Source organism: Neovison vison, chromosome 6 (genome assembly GCF_020171115.1).
Source record: "Neovison vison isolate M4711 chromosome 6, ASM_NN_V1, whole genome shotgun sequence".
NCBI lineage: Eukaryota > Metazoa > Chordata > Mammalia > Carnivora > Mustelidae > Neogale > Neogale vison.
Window position 1 is genome coordinate 138599434 of NC_058096.1, and position 20416 is coordinate 138619849.

General features: G+C 43.4%; 1 protein-coding gene across 1 annotated transcript in view; it reads right to left on the minus strand.

Annotated features, from left to right (window-relative positions):
• Positions 1-1265: 1265 nt before the first annotated feature.
• The window catches only part of LYZL4 (lysozyme like 4), a 42570-nt gene continuing 23419 nt past the window's right edge, over positions 1266-20416 (minus strand). Inside the window, exons 3-6 of the mRNA XM_044255182.1 lie at positions 13472-13705; positions 13209-13358; positions 9208-9286; positions 1266-1335 (exon numbers count right to left, since the gene is read on the minus strand). Coding sequence (XP_044111117.1) covers positions 1266-1335; positions 9208-9286; positions 13209-13358; positions 13472-13705 — 533 coding nt within the window. The remainder of the gene's footprint in view (positions 1336-9207; positions 9287-13208; positions 13359-13471; positions 13706-20416) is intronic.

Sequence of the window (20416 nt, forward strand, 5' to 3'; positions counted from 1 at the left end):
CATTTGGAAGAAACTCTTGACACCCATGGTGAAGCCCGTGCTGCCAACAGGCTCTCTCCGTGGCACTCCAGTTCCTTGCCTGGAAGGTTAGGGACTGTGCTCTCCACATTTGGGTTCTGGCAGGTGACCTGGAAGCCTGGAAGGTTAGGGAATGTGCTCTCCACGTTTGGGTTCTGGCTGGTGACCTGCCTTCCCAGGAACAGGTTCCTTTGCTGCTGCTTCTGCTCCCATGGTTTGTGCAGGGGTGCTATGGAAGCCCATGCTGGCCCCTGCTGCTCCACCCCCTGCAAGGATTTTATAAGCCTCTAAGCCTCAGAAATAAACCCCTTTTCTGTTTAAAATCACAATCCATAAGGGGAAAAAGGGGAATAAGGGGAAAAAGATACCAAACTCTATCTAGAACATTATCAGAGCATTGTTGATAAAGAAGAGGGGCGCCTGGGTGGCTCAGTCGGTTGAGAATCTGCCTTTGGCTGGGGTCATGATCCCAGGGTCCTGGGATCGAGCCCCAGGTTGGGCTCCCTGCTCAGCAGGGACCCTGTTTCTCTTTCTCCCTCTGTCTTCCTCTTCCGCTGCTTGTGCTCTCTTTCTCAGTCTCAAATAAATAATAAAATCTTTTAAAAAAAGTAAAAAGAAAATTCCCTCCATAGGAAGAAAAACCCAAAGGGAATGCAACCAAAGCATGACAGCAACTGCCTTTGGGAACTAAGATCATGGGAGCATTTTTTTTAAAACTTTTATTTTTCAGTTTCTCTAAAGCAAGTATGTGTTATTGGTAATTTTTTAAAACTTGACTTTTTATTAAAAAGAAGAGCAACTGCCACTTGATTCTCTCCATAGAAGTACAAGTATTCTGTAGTGTCACTTCCAACCTGCGTGTCCCAGTGGGGGCACTGCCTAGGACTGGTGGCCCTGCTTGCCTTTGACCCCTCTTTTCTTCCACTGTATCTTTTCTTCCCTTCCCTAGTTAATATTGGCAATCATGGACACATCTTGTTTTCCAGGTAGTTCCCTTCCTTCAGATCCTCCATTGTTATGCTAGTAACCATCCCAGCTTAGTAAGACAAATGAAAACCTTAGGTCCAAGTTGCATAAGTAGCTGGTTTATTCTGCATTTTTCATCCCCGGATGAAGCAAATGTTTGTCCTTTTCCATCTGGAGCTGTCCAGCGGTGAGATAATCAACAGGGTTGAGTGAAGGCAGCAAACAGGAAAGCATCTTCATTTGAAAGGTGCCCCTGGAGAGTGTGAGGGTCGCCTCTGCAGCTAGAACCTGCACCCATCCAACCACCTCTCCAGATTGTCCGCTAACCGGCAGTTCAGGGACCAAGAGGGCCTGCAGACAGGAAAGCAGGGAGAGTGAACAGGATGTGGCTCCCGGTGTCTGAGCTCAGGATCAGCAGGGTTCCACAACCTCTCTCCCAACCATAGCCGCCCCGGCTGAGCTACATCCCGGCCTTGAAACATTTGAACTCACCACCCTGACTGCTGCAGGCATGTTTCTGAAGACTTTTGTGCATCTTGAGTGTGACCCTCTTGCTGACTCCAGCACATCCGAGCATGAATGCTGAGGTCCCCTAGATCCTCATGCTCCCATCACCCCCCATTTCTTTCCATAAATCCCATACTAGAGTGAACGGGGAGGCTGTCCCTCAGACTGGCAAGACAAGTACTCTTAATTTCTCTGCAGTGAGCACCAGAGAAGTTCCATGACTTGCTCAGGCTCAGATGGTGAGTCCTAGGCAGATCCTTGATCAGAAATGGAAGTCCTTGACCTTATACCCACGCCCCTTCCACCTTTCCATGCATGTGTTTCACTCCTAGCTCCTCAACCCTGCCTAGCCCAGCTAGACTGAGTTTCTCAAACCTTTTCTCTTCCTGCCCCTAAATGTGATCCCTCTAGTCCCAGCCCCTGTGCCAGAGCCAGACTCCAGTTCCTCCTCTCCCAACCTAGAAGCTGTGGGATTCATCAGCTCAGCTACAGGCCATTAGGAATCCTGCTGGGGTGCCTGGGTGGCTCAGTGGGTTAAGCCTCTGCCTTCGGCTCAGGTCATGATCTCAGGGTCCAGGGATCAAGCCCCGCATCGGGCTCTCTGCTCAGCAGGAAGCCTGCTTCTCCTTCTCCTTTCTCTGCCTGCCTCTCTGCCTACTTGTGATCTCTCTCTCTATATCTATCTATCTATCTCCCTGTCAAATAAATAAATATTTAAAAAAAAAAAAAAAGAAAACAAAACAAAACCTCTTTGGGTAGGCCATCCCTCAGCCAGACAGGGTCCTGGGATCAAGCCTGTCAAATAAATAAATATTTAAAAAAAAAAAAAAAGAAAACAAAACAAAACCTCTTTGGGTAGGCCATCCCTCAGCCAGACAGGGTCCTGGGATCAAGCCTGTCAAATAAATAAATATTTTTTTAAAAAAAAAGAAAACAAAACAAAACCTCTTTGGGTAGGCCATCCCTCAGTCAGACAGGGTCCTGGGATCAAGCCCCGCATCGGGCTCTCTGCTCAGCAGGAAGCCTGCTTCTCCTTCTCCTTTCTCTGCCTGCCTCTCTGCCTACTTGTGATCTCTCTCTCTCTCTCTCTCTATCTCCCTGTCAAATAAATAAATATTAAAAAAACAAAACAAAACAAAAAAAATCCTCTTTGGGTAGGCCATCCCTCAGCCAGACAGGCCTCCATGAGTCTTCCAGGGTAAGGGGTCCCACAGTTAAAGATGAGGCTGTGACCCTCTGGCCCCTCACAGCTATAAAGCAGCAGGGAACACACACACATATTTTCAGAAATTGCAGGGCTCTCTGCAGCCTGGAGCAGGCACTGCAGAAGGGAATCCTGTGGGCATGCAGGCCCCTGGTCTTCTCCTTTCCTGTCTGCCTCAACTCTGCAGACCTGCTTGATCTAAGCTTTGAAAAGACATGGGTGCTTATTAGTTTAATAAGAGCTCACTTTGCTGGGAGTCCTGAACAAGTGAGAAGGCTTTAATCAGCCTGGGCCAGCATATCTCTACTTAATGCTATACAATAAAGATGATTTTAGCTCATTAGTGCTCACCTAGAGAGCCAGCCATGCTTCCAATTAATTGGAGAGTAGAGACTGTATGAAATCTATTTTAAACACTGGGAAGACACATTAGTAAGGGGACTCCCACTTTAAAATGCAATCTACTAAATGAGTGAGGAAAATGGATGAATGAATAAGTGGTATGAGAACACTGGTTAACCATTGAGAAATATAAAGCTGAATCCCTACCTCACTTTTTATACTAAAATAAACTCTAGGAAGACCATAATTTAAGTATAAAAACATAAAATTGTGAATTCCATTTCCTAATTTATTAACAAAAACTTAACATGGATTTATTTTGTGCCAGGTCCTATCTTAATGTGGAAGAAAACATGGCTTCATTTCTTTGCAAACTTGGAATGTAGTTTCATATAAATTCAGGAGCCACAAAACAAAATATTGAGGGATCTGATTGTGTGAAAATGTAAAATTCCTATAGGATGAAAATACTATAAACAAAGTCAAAATACAAATAGCAAACCTGAAAAAAGTAGATCACATAGATAACATAGACAAAGGTCTAATAACCTTAATTAATAAATTGCAACTGAAATCAATAAAACAAAAGAAAATGTTATCATCTGAATAGAAAATGGGCTAAGAATATGAATAATCACTTCAGAGAAAAATGGCCAACAAACACATGAAAAAATGCTTAACTTCTTTCTAGTTTGAAAATGCAAAGCTGGGGACACCTGGGAGGCTCAGTTGGTTAAGCAGCTGCCTTCCGCTCAGGTCATGACCTGGGATCCCGAGTCCCACATCGGGCTCCTTGCTCAACAGGGAGCCTGCTTCTCCCTCTGCCTCTGCCTGCCATTCTGTCTACCTGTGTGCGCTCTCTCTCTCTCTCTCTCTCTCTCTGACAAATAAATTAAAAATCTTTAAAAATGCAAAACTGGGATGCCTGGGTGGCATCCTCTCACTTCTCTCAAACAAATGAAATCTAAAAAAAAAAAAAAAAATGCAAAGCAAAATAGAATAGCATCATTATGTAAGTCTCAATTTCCAAAAACTGTACAAATTTGATTATTTTAGATAAACAATCTAGAACACAGACCCCATCATGTAATGTATCTGGAGATGCTCCCTCTCTGAATGCCAGTTTAGCAATCTCTCTGCCAACACTTAAATGTACCCAATAGTCTCAGCAAATGAAAACAATCTAAATGTTCATCAATAAGGGACAAGCAGATAATTACCTGTAGCATCCAGAGGGCAGAGACCTCTAGGTATGATATGCCAAGATTTGTAAGCTTTTTAGTAAGTGAAAAAAAGTTAGGTTCAGGTCAGTATGTGTGTTGAGATTTCATATGTATTTTATTTTAAAGATTTTATTTCTTTATTTGAAAGAAAGAGAGTGCACAAGCAGGGGTGGACCAGAGGGGGAGGGACAAGCTGACCCCCCGCTGAACAGACAGCCTGACTTGGGGCTTGATCCAAGGACCCGGAGACCATGACTGGAGCCGAGGGCAGACCCTTAACCAACTGAGCCAACCAGGCACCTCTTACATATGTTTTAAATTTTTTTCTCATTCTCAATATATATATTTTTCTCTGATTTACAAGACATATTAATAGTGGTTACCTTCAGGAGGCTGCTGACAAGAGCAAGAAGTTTATTTTTTTATATTTTCATCTTTAAACACATATGTATTATTTTTATTTTAAAAAATAATAAATACACATACCTGTACCCCGGGGGATCAAAATATATTATATGTTTATAAAAAATTTTAAAAATTAAAAATAAATAATAAATAATAAACTTTTAAAAATTTTAATGGTTTTTAGGTGACAGCCCAAATGCAACCTAGATTTTGCAACAAACATTTAGGGAGTACTTATTATATGCCAGGCACAGAGCAAGATGCTGGCAATACAGAGGAAAGGAAAGAAAAACAGATAAAAATCCCTGACTGAACTTAGCACCAAAAGGCACCGAAAAAGACAAAAAAGCAACAACGAAAGCTGACCTCTGAGACTGACACACTTCCTGTTGCCAGATTTTGAACGAGATCTCCACTGCCTACAGAACCCAGGGGTCCCTGTAAGAAACACCACTCAAGACTTCCACTGGCGGGGCGCCTGGGTGGCTCAGTGGGTCAAGGCCTCTGCCTTCAGGTCGTGATCCCAGGGTCCTGGGATAGAGCCCTGCATCAGGCTCTCTGCTCAGCAGGGAGCCTGCTTCCCTTCCTTTCTCTCTGCCTGCCTCTCTGCCTACTTGTGATCTCTGTCTGTCAAATAAATAAATAAAATCTTTAAAAAGAAAAAAAGACTTCCACTGGCAAAATGAATCCACCTGCAGGGCTGTGCCTCTTGCACTCAATGATTCTGTTTGGAAGGCCTGCGTCGGCTTCCGACAGAAGAACTGTACAGAGTCCTTTGGTTGCCCTTCCAGAACACGACCAGAGCCCAGATTCCCCAGGCCAACCATCCTTGTCTCTTCAAGGAGACTTGGAAAGCTGAGGCCCAGAAGAGCAGAGATCTAGAATTAATTCCAACACTATGGACATGGGTAACTTGCTATACCCCTCCCTGTGCCTCCGCTTCCTCATCTTATACTCATGGCATAAGGATTTGTGGGGATTAAATGATGATGTTTATGTAAACATACAAAGCCTACATACCAAAGTATAAAAAAATGATAGCTATTGTTAAAGGATTTCCTCTATTTAAGATACCTTCTATTTAAAATGTGTTAATGAGGGGCGCCTGGGTGGCTCAGTGGGTTAAGCCGCTGCCTTCGGCTCAGGTCATGATCTCAGGGTCCTGGGATCGAGTCCCACATTGGGCTCTCTGCTCGGCAGGGAGCCTGCTTCCTCCTCCCTCTCTGCCTGCCTCTCTGCCTACTTGTGATCTCTCTCTGTCAAATAAATAAATAAAATTTTAAAAATAAATAAATAAATAAACAGAATGTGTTAATGATTTTTTTTCCTTTTTTTTCCAATTTAATTATTTTCAGAAAAACAGTATTAATTATTTTTTCACCACACCCAGTGCTCCATGCAAGCTGTGCCCTCTATAATACCCACCACCTGGTACCCCAACCTCCCACCCCTCCGCCACTTCAAACCCCTCAGATGTGTTAATGATTTATTAACAACTTTTGTGGGAGGACACACTGGCTATAGGATAAACCCTAATTGCAAAATATTAAGATATATAATCTGAAACTGAGGAAATATGACTTTGTTTCTAGATCTAACTGGTAACAACAATATCTTACAAAATCTAAGCAGTCAGTTATGAAATGTGGAGCAGGGCGGGGGTGGAAGAGGCAAAAGAAGTGGAAATTGGAGGTGATACAGCATCTACTGGATAGTGGAGACCTACCATGACAAATGGTATCAGTGGAGGTGGCAGAAGTGCATTATGGGAATGAAGGGTTTTCATGAACTCCACTGGCTCAGCCTATGAGAGAGAACTAGACACATATCAGGAAAATCTCCAAAGTAGAAATTGGGCCAGGAGACTTGCACAACAATCTATGCCCAGATGGACCTTTGTGAAAGGAGTCTGACCGTTACCAAAGTAACAGTGAGCTGAAACAAGACAATAGATAACCCATCTATTTGCAAATGCTAAATATGGGCAAATCTGTCCTTATTCAACATGGTACTTATGGGAAAATATTAGTAGAAGAAAAGGGACATTGTCATTAAATTCAGAGGAACATTCCTAGAAGAGTAACATACTACAGAATCCAGATGTAAATTTTATAAAATTGACATTGTCAATAAAATGTAACCAGGCATAACCTCTAGAGAAAGCCATGGAAGAGAAGAGAGATGAAAAAGTCAACGACTTGAATTAAAAAAAAAAAAAGATGGATAGGCTAACACTGAATTGCAAAGATACTAAATATATAATAACCAAAACTCAACACCCATTCATGATTTAAAAAACCTTTAGCAAACTAGAAGTGGAAAAGAACACTCAAAACCCAGTGCAATACCACTGCACAGTCACAAGAGAAAACTAGAAAACTAGAAATTACGAAGCACTTAACAATAATTTGGAGCCACTGAAAACTACAACCGCTGATGGAAATGTAAATTGAATCTCTTTAAAAAATGGTTTGGTAGGAGACACCAAATCTGAAAATGCGCATTTCTATGACCAGTGGGTTTTTTTCCTTGGTGTGATCAATGTGAATCCATTTTTTATATTCACTAAAAGAAAAGTACAGAATATTCATGACAACACTAAAAAAGTGCAAACTACCCAAATGTCCACCAACAGAAGAATGGATAAATAAACTGATATATCCATATAATGGAATATTATGCAGCAATAAGAACAAACAAATTAGAACCTATACACAACAATATGAATAAATATTGAAAGAAGTCAAAACAGGCCCAAACACTTGTAAATTTTAGATGGCTTAACAAAGCAAATATCTGCTTAAAGAAGAAATCAGAGTTGCAGTTATTTTTGGTAACAAATATGTAACTGTTGGGGTGCTTGGGTGGCTCAGTTGTTAAACATCTGCCTTTGGCTCAGGTCAAGAACCCCAGGGCCTGGGATTAAGCGGTAGGTTCCCTGCTCAGCAAAGAGTCTGCTTCTCCCCCTCCCTTGGCTCCTTCCCCTACTTGTGCTCTCTCTCTCTCTCAATCTCTGTCAGATAAATAAATAAAATTAAAAAAAAAAAAAGAACCAGGAGGATGTCTCAATATAGTGCCAAATAAGTGACCAAGAATATGTAAATAAGATGGATAATCTAGTTGTGTGTTATTTCAACTTACATGAACATCAATGAAATAAAAAAATACAAATATATAAGTATCTGTTAATACAATTAACATCTAATATATAAAGTGTTCTTTCAAATGAATATGATGATCTGAATTTCAAAAATAAAGAACAAGGGCAGGGGGAAAAAAATCACAATATAAATATATAACAAACATAATAGGAAAACACCCTAATAGACTATCACAAAATACAAAAGAAGATAAAATTGTTAGATACCTTTCAAATGGCAAAGATTTATACCTGATGGGAATGCAGTAAATAAGCATTTATTAAATTATTACTATTAATATAAATTGGTACAGACTTGGAGTAGAGTCATTTCACAACATGCATTAAGAACCTAAGTATTGGTGGGCGCCTGGGTGGCTCAGTGGGTTAAGCCACTGCCTTTGGCTCAGGTCATGATCTCAGGGTCCTGGGATCGAGGCCCGCATCAGGCTCTCTGCTCAGCAGGGAGCCTGCTTCCTCCTCTCTCTCTGCCTGCCTCTCTGCCTGCTTGTGATCTCTCTCTGTCAAATAAATAAATAAAATCTTTAAAAAAAAAAAAGAACCTAAGTATTGGGGCACCTGGGTGGCTCAATGGGTTGAAGCCTCTGCCTTCGGCTCAGGTCATGATCCCAGTGTCCTGGGATCCAGCCCCACATTGGGCTCTCTGCTCAGCGGCGAGCCTGCTTCCCTCTCTCTCTCTCTGCCTGCCTCTCTGCCTACTTGTGATCTCTGTCAAATAAATAAATAAAATCTTTTTTTTAAAAAAAGAACCTAAGTATTTAGATGAGAGAAGTAATCAGAAAGATATACAGAGATTTATATTAAGAATGCTTATCCTTAACGCCCCTTGTCCTCCATGTTATTTGTTATGCTCCACAAATAAGTGAAACCATATGATAATTGAGGACAAGGGGCGTTAGAGAGGAGAAGGGAATTTGGGTAAATTGGAAGGGGAGGTGAACCATGAGAGACTATGGACTCTGAAAAACAATCTGAGGGGTTTGAAGTGGCGGGGGGTTGGGAGGTTGGGGTACCAGGTGGTGGGTATTATAGAGGGCACGGCTTGCATGGAGCACTGGGTGTGGTGGAAAAATGATGAATAATGTTTTTCTGAAAATAAATAAATTGGAAAAAAAAAAAAAAGAATGCTTATCCTAGCCTCCTGAATAACCCCAAACAATACTTGAGAAAGAAAAAATACATTCAACTTAAGGTAATTTGCCTGATAATTATGTCCTTCCTCCTGAGATCTTAAGGTTGCAGATCTGTTCTACTGCCTAGCTTGGTAAGAACCCACTAGTTTGACCCTATAGATGTGCAGAAATCAAGATTAGGCCAAGATTAGGATTAAAGACAATGGGTGAAGGTCATTAACATAGACTATTCAAAAATGTACCACTTACCATGCTCCCATACCGTCTTTTCCTTTTACAATTCTCTTGGCACATTCAATCGTCTTCTTCAAATTTGGATTCAGTAAAGCTGTGGAGAAAATAAAGTGGAAAAATACGACCCCACAACTTGGCAGCTGAGTCAGAGTGACACCAGGGAAGGTACAGGGTGCCTGCATTAGAGAGGGTTCAGTGTGATTCCAAGGATAAATCTATCCCTAGGATTTTTTTTTTTTTCAGACAACACTGGGAGATAGTAGCTTGTGGTCATCTTTTACTAAATCTATTTTTTCTTCAATTCTTATAATAATATTTTCATTAAAAACATGTACAGCGACTATTCTGTGCCAGTGGCAGTAGAATGGTGAACCCAGTAAATCTGTCCCTTTCCTCCTAGAGCTTGCAGTCTGAAAGGGGGAGATAAAGGTCATAGACAATTACAATACAAAGGATACCTGGAATGATGGGGAAATGCAGCTTGATGTGGGAGCGGTGAGTGGGGGCACCCAATTCAGACTTGAAGGATCAGGGAAGGGCTATTGGGCCACATGACATCTAGAAGAGTAGGGAAGGAGAAAGGGTGGAGGAATCACAGAAGGAAAAGTGTTCCAGGTGGAAGAAACAGCATTGGCAATGCCCCAGAGGTGCCTCTGAGAGCCCAACACTCCATTCTTTCCTTTGAATGTGGAAGCCTGGGTTGCTGCAATACCTTCCTTCTTGACACTTGAGTCTCTCCCTTTCCCTAATCCAGTCTGATTGCTTTTCCTTAAAACATTACTTCAGTGCCCCTAGTTCCTATAAAACAGAACACCCAATCTTTGGCTTAGTCCATCCGCCCTTTTCCCAACATTCCTTTCCATTTCTACAACCTTACCTTCCATTGTCTTCCTCCAAGACCCCACCATTAGAGACCTACCAAGGACCAGGAGACAAGGCTTGCCCTGAAGGTGGGTGCTCCACTCCTGGTGCCCAGAGCTTGGGAATTCTATTCTGGACTCTTTCTAGACTTAGTTCATGTTCATCTCCCAACCTGGATCTGCTCATCTAAGCAGGACAGTCCTTAAAACTCTGTCACTGACCTTCTAGCTCACTGCACCCTCTCCCCTCTTCTGAATAAAATGTCACTTCAATTCAGCTCTAACCAAATACATATATACAAACATACATATGTAGATACACATGTGCATACATGTTCACATGCGCACACACACACATCCTAACCCCCGCTACTTTGCAAATTCTCTGAATGAAGCTGTATTCATCACACACCAAGCAGTATACCCAACACCAAGCTCAGGACTTGATATACACTGTAGTATATCAAAAACTCACAAAAGCCTTGTGAGGCAAGTGCTATTATTACCTCCACTTTACAGATAGGAAAACTAAGGCTCAGATCATATAACCAGTAAGAGGTTGAGCCAAGATTGTGTCTGGCCTCAAAGTCTGTGCTCTCTCTGTCCCTCACCCTGCTGGACAAGGACAGTATATAATTTTCCTGAACTGAACTGTCCTCAGGACTTAGCACAGGGCTTAGCTAGTCCTTCTTTTTTTTTTTTTTATTAAATTGATTTATTTATTTTCAGAAAAACAGTATTCATTATTTTTTCACCACACCCAGTGCTCCATGCAATCCGTGCCCTCTATAATACCCACCACCTGGTACCCCAACCTCCCACCCCCCCGCCACTTCAAACCCCTCAGATTGTTTTTCAGAGTCCATAGTCTCTCATGATTCACCTCCCCTTCCAATTTACCCCAACTCCCTTTTCCTCTCTAACACCCCTTGTCCTCCATGATATTTGTTATGCTCCACAAATAAGTGAAACCATATGATAATTGACTCTCTCCGCTTGACTTATTTCACTCAGCATAATCTCTTCCAGTCCCGTCCATGTTGCTACAAAAGTTGGGTATTCATCCTTTCTGATGGAGGCATAATACTCCATAGTGTATATGGACCACATCTTCCTTAGCTAGTCCTTCTTGATGGTGCCTTACTTCCCCGTGAGTCCTATTGGTTTGTGGAGACAAATTCCCAAAGAGCCTGTTTTCCCCTCTCTTTAGAATGTGTTTGCTTTCACGATTTTCTAGCTCATCCTTCAGCTGACAATGCAATTCTCTGGGGTCTTGGGTTTCAGGGGAGTCTCTAATTCACCTCCTGATTTTGCTCAGGCCCTGTCTACACAATGGCCTCAGAACTGTGCCTTATGCCACAAGGAATCAGCTGATGTCCCCAGGGTCAGCATCAGTTTCAGTCTTCAGTTAGTTGTTTGGATTCTTGTTTCTCATTTTAGCCTTTAGGGATTTCACCTTCTTGCCATCTGAACCCAGTATTGTGGAAGATTTTATTTATTTATTTATTTATTTTAAAGTAGGCTCTGTGCCCAGCATGGCCCTTCAACTCCCAACCTGAGATCAAGAGTTGCATGCTCTACTGGCTGAGCCAGGCAGGTGCTCCAGATATTTTTTTCACATTTTATCTAGTGGGAGGGTTTTTTAGGATATCTAACTTAACCTATTTCATCACAGCACTTAGTACCGCCTCCATTACAGGTTATTGTTTGTTTCTTCTGTCAGATTCTGGCAGTCAATCAATCAATCTTCTTATGAGATATAAATTATGGGCCTAGTAGGTTTCTTTTTGCCTTGGCTGCCAGGAACTCAGGACAACATTGAATGTTCTGTCATAGTAATTAAATTATGTTCTTAATGTGTAGGTCTCCACTAGACTTTGATACATGATTCCTATGGGCCCTGCACAGTGTTTTACATATATTAGCCCATTTAAGGCTCACAGCAACCTTAAGAAGTAGCTAATGTCATCCCCACTTGACAGAGGAGGAAGCTCTGGGAAGGGACCTACCCAAGCTCATATAGCTCACTTATAAGGGCAAGGGCTGTGATTCTCACTGGGTTCCTGTGTTGTTTTTGGCACCCTTCCCTCCTACTTCAAAATCCTGCTTCTCCTTTAATCTGGAAACCGTCTTTCCCCTTTCTGGAGTCCCCACACCGAGCATGGGGCCCAACACTAAGCAGCTTTCTCCTGGATCACATAAGCTTACAAGTTTTACCATGACCTCTCCACTCTGTCTCCTAAAGAACCAGCTCAGAAGCCATTTCTCACTCATCATGGGGAAGGGAGCTTCACTCATCAGGGAGACCCTGAGAGTGCCAGGCGATCAGACCCTCCTGCAGTAGCTTCTGGGGGTCAGGGAGAGCTCTGGTGTCATTGTGCAGCCTGTCACTTTGGCCCTGATTCAGAAGTCGCCCTGTGTGGGTTTGACCCTCAACAACACCACCTACAGCTGTGTGGCTTTGGGCATGTACTTACCCTCTCTGGGCCTCAGTTTTCCCATTCATAGAATGGGATAATAACAGTGCCCATGTCTTGGGAGTCTTTGTGACGATTAGATGCATTCAGACCTATGAAGAGCTTTGAGGAGTACCCTGCGCTTAGCAAGCACTAGACTGTCAGCTCCAGGAGACCGGCACATTGTGGATGCTCAGTGAGTTCTGGGAAGCGGGAAGCCCGGGCCAGTGCATCCTCTAGAACACAGGTACTTGGGACCCCTGAGAGCAGCAGAGAAACCTCCCCTTGGAATGGCCTGCTCTTGTCTCTTCCCAGTGACCCCTTGTGCCTGTCCAAGTGGTCACTGTTCTTGAAGAAGAGTATGTGTGGGTGAAAGGAGACCCAGGCAGAGCCCTCTGCTCTAATCCTTCAGACTCAGGTGGGCTCTGATCTGACAGCCTCCTCCCTGCCACCTCTCAACCTGCCCATCTGGATGGGGGTCTCCATGACTCTGTTCCCGGCGGCCACCCACAGCCTAGACCCTCCGGTGCGAAGCACTCAGCCTCCCTGGTCCCACGCCTGCCAGGCCCTCTGCCTCCCTGCTCCAAACCTGGAAACTCTGGCCACCCAGAAGACTGGCCTCTGCGCTCTGTGCAGCCCCCAGTGCCCCAGTGCACAGCCCCCAGTGCTCCAGTGTGGGAGAGCAGTGGGCGGGACCTACCAGAGCAGGACACGTGGCAGCGGTTCTTGCCCCTGTCGCACCAGTCATGGCTGCGGATCTGAAAGAGGCCGTAGCCAGTGTAGCCACCAGGCAAGTTCTCGTAGATGGCCGTGGGGTTGAACTTGCTCTCAAAATAAGCCAGGCACACCCCTAAGATGGAACAGGAGGTGGGTGGCTTGAAGGAGGGCAGAGTTGAGGATACCAGGGCAGAGGCCAGAGGAAAAGGAGGTAAGGGAAGAGGGGGCTTAGAGCGGCCTACTCACAATTTTCAAGGCTGTAGCCCTCAAAATTATCCAGGCCACCTTCATAAAGCTTCTTCGCCACCCTGCAGCGTGCCATGACGGCAGCACCACTTGGAACCACAAGGTAGCCAATGAGAGACAGAATCACGGATGCCTTCATCTTCTTAGGCTCCTGGCAGCTCAGGGCAGTAATGGCCAGGGGAGCTAGCAGAGTCACAGAGAAATCCTGCCAGGATCCCAGGGACACCGGTTTCTCTGAAGGAAAAGAAGGGCACTGTGGGGTGCGGGTGTGCAATTCAGTGTGTTCAGAAAAAGGGGAGTTCTGCCTGACTTGACCGTGATACTTCTTCCCACCCTAACCCTCAGCTTCGTGTCACTGCGAACCCAGAACACCTGAAACCCTGCCTCTCCTCCTCTTCTGGGCCCCCCTCCCACCATTTTCTAAGAAAACTGCTCCTGTGACAGTCAATCCCCAACACAGACATTCTCTCCCTCCAGCAAAACCCAATGGCTTCTGCTTCATTTTCTTCTCACTCATTTCTCTTTCATATTAGATACAGAAGTTCAAATCCTCTCTTCCTCTTTATTGTGAAAGTACAACTTGTCCTTTAGGTACATGTTGGAAAACAGAATGAGAAGAAGAAATATCCCTGTGGTCCCACTAATCAAGCACAAGCACTATTCTTCTGTTGAATTTTTTCCACCATTGCCTTTTATCCTAGAATATATTTGGAGCTGTGGTCTCACCCGGGCTACGATCTTCTCTCCAGATTGTCTAGAAACCAAACTCCACTGAGCTTTTCTCTGGCTGTGCACACAAGGAAACAAACCCCAGTCCAGCCCAGACCTGCCATGTAGTAGGGGGTCACCATTGGCCACAGCAGACGAGGCCCTTAGCCTCATGGTGCCTCTGCTTTCTCATCTGTGAAAAGGGGCAGGGGTGTAATATGCTCAGAGAATTCATTCCTGAGTTTCTCCTCCATTTCTGTTGTTACCACCTAAACTCTGCTCATCGTCACTCCAATAAAACTGCCTCACTGTCATCCCCTAAACCCTCATCGTCCTCATCCTCTAAACTCCCCTCACCTTTATCCCCTAAACCCCCTTCATCACTGCAAGCTGAGTCACAGTCCAGCCTATTGTTCTCCACTCCTCCAAGCCAACTCCTCTAGGTGGTATTTTCAATGTCCCCAAAGCATGTATACAATGTCACTTTGGGAATGCTTTTAGTTCCCTATTCCTGATAGCAAACCCAGACTTGGCTTTCTGAGCCCTCCATAACCTGGCCTTACCCTGCCCTCCCTCCATCAGGAGCAATCCATTCAGGTAACTCTGAATTCCCATGTTGTTCCTTCTCTATTCTTCTCTGCACCTCCCTACTCCACACCCCACTGCCCATGCGTCTGATAATTCTTACCTTAGTATCTCCAAACATAGCTTTTTCCAATCCACAGGGCCCAACCATGACTTTCCCCACCCAAATGTTGTTCCATCTTCAGGTGTCCACTCCAGGTGCCACCTCTTTGAAGCCTGATGCAATCCTGCATGAACCCTTGAACCCCTACTGCCCTCAGAATCACTTCCAAAACACCTAGCAGGTGATCGTCCTGTTCTACGCCATGTTATCTCTCAGACTAGAATGTGCAATTGGAAATTATAACATATCTTCTTCCCAGCATGTCCTACAGCCCCTAACACTGCATAAATATATATTAATTAGACAGTTACACCCTCCTGTTTGTCATCAAACACAGGCGTATGCTTGTCCACCAACCTGCATTCACTTGCAAAAGGGGCCCTTGACCTTGGCCCTTGGGCTGGAAAATTCTTTGTCCTGTGGGCTCTTCTGTGCACTGGAATTTATTTAGGAACACACCTGACCTCTAGATGCCAGGAGCGTCTCCCTCTCAGTTGTGACAGACAAAAATGTCTCCACATGTTGCCAAACATCTCAGGGCAGACTAAACTGTCCTCTGTTGAGAACCAATGACCTAAATGTCTAACTTGGGGAAAAGTTAGAAATATTAAGTATATTCTTGAATTAGAAGAATTTAACTTTTAAACATTTGTCTAAACTCCTAAGTCACATGACTACTTATCCCAAATACATTGTCAAGACATCACCATTATCCCAAATACATTGTCAAGAAGTGCCTAGCCTTTAAGTGCTCAGACTTGGGAGTCAGATTGCCTGGGTCCAAATTCTGACTTTATCCCATAATAGCTGGGATTTTAGGGATCCCAGGAGTGATTGAAGACAGTTACTCCGCCTCTTGGCTTCCTCATCTAAATAATGATTAAAATAATACTCACCTAATCATGTTGATTTGAAAAGTAAATGAGTTAAATATGCGAAGTATTCAATCCCCAGCAGACCTGTCTTTGAGCCATGGTCACACATCCTTGCCCTTAGCTTAATAACTGAATTCCAATGCATATTGGAAGAGAAGTCCGTGTTTACATTTTTCAGCAGAGCAAAGGATATTTTCAGATGACGTCTGTCTTCCAGACATACTCATAAAACACATGCTGAGTCCTCTCTCTTCCCCTGCAATGAATTCGCCAGGAGCCCTGTCCCCTGTCCTTCCAAAACCAATCCACCCCTTGCTCTCCTCTGCCGTCATCCCAGTCCAGATCACCATCATCTCTGACTTCTGTAGAAATTCCTAGATATACTCTGATATTCCACAATCCTCTCCTGTCCCCCGTCCCTATTATCTATACAGTAACTAAAAAGTTCTCTTCAAAAACATATATCCAGTCACATCAATCATCTCCAATACATCTCCTAGCACTTCAAATAAGATCCCAACTCCTCAACCTAGCTGACAAGACCCTTCCTGCTCTAGCCCCTGAGCACCTCTCTAGTCTGATTTCACCTCTCTCTCCCCCTTGTTCACATTCACACCATCACACTCACCTTGCACATTTCTTTTCCTTGAACATTTCTTATTTCCACCACAGGTTCTTTGGACCTGCTGTTTCTTCTGCCTAGAACATGATGCCCCCAACCACCACAGAGCTTGCTCTTTCTGGCTGTGGTCAGAGCTCAAAAATCAGCTCAGTGTCTCTAAGAGGACTTTCTGATCACTGCTCCATTCCAGAAAATCATTTCTATTTTCTTCATAATATAAGTCAACTTCAGAAATTACCTTGTTCATTTGATTGCCTATCTCTCACACCAGAGTGTAAATACCAGGCATGCCGAACCCCGGTCTATTTTGTTCTCTGCTTTATCCCCAGACCTTAGAACAGAACCCGGTGTATAGTAGGCACTCTGTGACTCTCTGTTGAATGAATGAATGAGTGGGAAGAAGTAAACTCTTCCCAACAGAATTGTCATTGTATAAGCACTAAAAAGATTTGCTAAGTGTCTCTTGCACCTGGGTATCATCATATCTGTCCGGTTGCTGCCCATTCATACCAGCTTACCGTTCACCAGTCCCTCCGCAGGCTTTGGTGCCTCCTTGGGGGAGGGGAAGAGCAGCCAATGCAGCAGTTCTGACCTTTTGCAGGAAAGTTCCTCTACCTGCACTCAGTTCCCTGGACTTTTCAGATTCCTCTTCCTTGATAACCCACTTACTTTCACCCAAGAGCTTCTAAACCACAAGTGTTTCTCCATAACCTGCTCTTCTAGAATCTTTTCTATGACATCAGTTGCTATGAAGCAGAATATTCTGAAGCATAGAGGGGTCTGTCACCAATGCACTGTATTAGTTTTCTATTGCTGCTGTACCAAGTTACATCAAACTTTGCAGCTTAAGCTACACAAAATTGTTATCTTAAAGTTCTATAGATCAGGGGCGCCTGGGTGGTTCAGTGGGTTAAGTAAGCCTCTGCCTTCAGCTCAGGTCATGATCTCAGGGTCCTGGGATGGAGCCCCACATTGGGATCCTCGCTCATCGGGGAGCCTGCTTCCCCCTCTCTCTGTCTCTACCCGCCTCTCTGTCTACTTGGGATCTCTGTCTGTCAAATAAATAAATAAAATCTTTAATTAAAGTTCTATAGATCAGAATTCTGACATGAGTCTCACCTGGCTAAAATCAAGGTGTTGGCAGGGCTGGGCTCCTTTCTGAAAGCTCTAGAGGAGAACCCATTCCCTTGCTCATTCAGGCTGTTAGCAGAATGAAGTTCCTTGTAGCTGTAGGTTGGAGATCCCGTTTCCTTGCTAGCTATCACTAAAGGCCATTCCCAGCTTCTAGGGGCTGTCTTCATTTCTTGACTCCACCTCCCCTCCCCTACCTTCAAAACGAGCAATGATAGATCAAAACCCTCTCATGTTTTGACTCCCTCCTGCCTCTTCTTAACACTGTTGTATCTCTGATTCACTCTTCTGCCTCCTCTCTCACTTATAAAGACTCATGGGATTAGATTGGCTCACTTACACAATCCACGATAATCTCTCCATTTCAAGGTCCTTTACCTTTCATTACATCTGTAAAGTCCTTCTTGCAATGTAAATGATATGTTCAAAGGTTTCAGAAGTAAGGGCATGGACCTTTATTGGAGGACCATTATTCTGCCTATCACAGCATTCTTCTGCCTCCCCCCATAGAACTGTCTTCTATTAGAGAGCAGTGGGAGGAGCCATTATTATGCTCTTCTACTCCTGAGGGGGCTGTGGTCAAGGACATCCTCTCTGGAGTCTGGGCAACGTCATTTGTCACATGGATTATTTTAAAAATCCTTTCCAGCTCCAAAGAGTTAAAAGATGTTGACGTGACTGAGGATAACACTAGCCTTTGGAAACACTGAAGTTCTTCTGGCTCACTCAATTATGACTGGTAATTAGTTGATTAATTAAAAGTGGTAAGATAGAGAATCATAAAAGAAATGGGCCATGAGCACTGAAACTTAAACCCATAAATCCACATTGGCTCAACAATCTTTAGTGATGGCCTTTTCTTAGATATGAGTTATAGACTGGAGCACTGCTTAAGGTTTTTGTGTAAATCACACTGTGCCATATTCCCATATTCCTTTTCTAGTTTCCATAACTGTAAAGCAAAGCAAGAACTTAAAGACATAGAAGTCAAGCAAGAACTTACAGACATAAAGCAGAGCGATGTCTCCTAGATTTCCTTTCTAGATTTTCAAGGTCTTTCTAAACTTTCTTAGTTAAATTACCCACAATTATCCCTTCGGTAAAATGCTTTTTAATAATTTACCTTTCTCAAGTCTTTCATAAGGCTCATCTTAAAGTTTTGATTATTAACTTAGCTGGAATGACCAGCTTGTCCTGGTTTGGCTGGACAAAGCCTTATACTCACATAGTTGACAGAACAGTACTAATGGCACATATGTACTTCCTGTTAACTCTTCAACTGTATTTGTAAAAGTCACCATTACTACTCATCACTGCAGAGTATTTTGTAACTTTATGTACTTTTAAGTAGTGTTTCAAAGGTAATCCTGAACTCTTATGCTTTCCAGAAAACCCCTAGTCAAGAAGGACAATGTCTCTTCTCCTAGAGTTGGTCTTTTACAGAAAGTTTATTAGCCCTCCTCTGTCCACCCCCCCACACCTCCACTGCTGTTTATTCAGGTTTCCTTTCCTGTACAAGACTTCAGTGAGTTCCTACTGACTATTTACCCCCAAAATACAGATGCAGTGAAAAGAAGGGTCATCTGTACCCCAATGCCCATAGCAGCAATGACCACGGTCGCCAAACTGTGGAAAGAACCAAAATGCCCTTCAATGGACGAATGGATAAGGAAGATGTGGTCCATATACACTATGGAGTATTATGCCTCCATAAAAAAGGATGAATACCCAACTTTTGTAGCAACATGGACAGGACTGGATGAGATTATGATGAGTGAAATAGTCAAAAAGAGAGAGTCAATTATCATATGGTTTCACTTATTTGTGGAGCATAAGAAATAACACAGAGGACATGGGGAGATGGAGAGGAGAAGGGAGTTGAGGGAAATTGAAGGGGGAGATGAACCATGAATGACTATGGACTCTGAAAACAATCTGAGGGTTTTGAAGGGGCGGGGGGTGGGAAGTTGTGTGAGCCTGGCGGTGGTATTATGGAGGGCATGTATTGCATGGAGCACTGGGTGTGGTGCCTAAACAATGAATTCTGGTACACTGAAAAGAAATTTTAAAAATTTAAAAATTAAAAAAAAAAGGATGAATACCAAACTTTTGTATCAATATGGATGGGACTGGAGGAGATTATGCCAAGTGAAATAAGTTAGGCAGAGAGAGTCAATTATCATATGGTTTCACTTACTGATGGTTTTGGAAGGGAGGGGGTGGGGGATGGGTGAGCCTGGGGGTGGGTATTATGCAGGGCACGTACTGCATGGAGCACTGCGTGTGGTGCATAAACAAGGAATGTTGGAACACTAAAAAAATTAAATTAAAAATAAAAGACTTCACTGCATTCACTAGAATGCCCTGGAATGCACAAAGCACGCCGTTATTATTATTATTATTATTATTATTAATTATTGGGGCTGAGCAGAGATGTTTTACTGGAACAGAGCCACCCCCTTTCATTAGTATATTAGGTTAAAATAGGAAATGATTAGAAACAACTTACATTTCCATCAAAAGAGGTTGGTTACATAAGTTTCTTGTTGTTGTTGTTGTTGTTTTTCTGCATTGCTGTTGTCCCCTGGGGAAGCAAGGTGAATCTAGGTGGACTAAACACTAATATGAAAAATAAAACTTTGAAGTTTGTGGAAGACTATGTAGGAGACTCTCTTGGTCATGCTGTTTGGGTCCCACATCTGGCTCCCTGCTCAGCAAGGGGTCTGCTTCTCCCTCCGACCTTCCCCCTCTCATGCTCACTCTCATTCTCTCTCTCTCAAATGAATGGATAAAATCTTTTTAAAAAATGAAGATAGATTTCTTTTTTCTTAATTTTTTATTTTTTATAAACATATAATATATTTTTATCCCCAGGGGTACAGGTCTGTGAATCGCCAGGTTTACACACTTCACAGCACTCA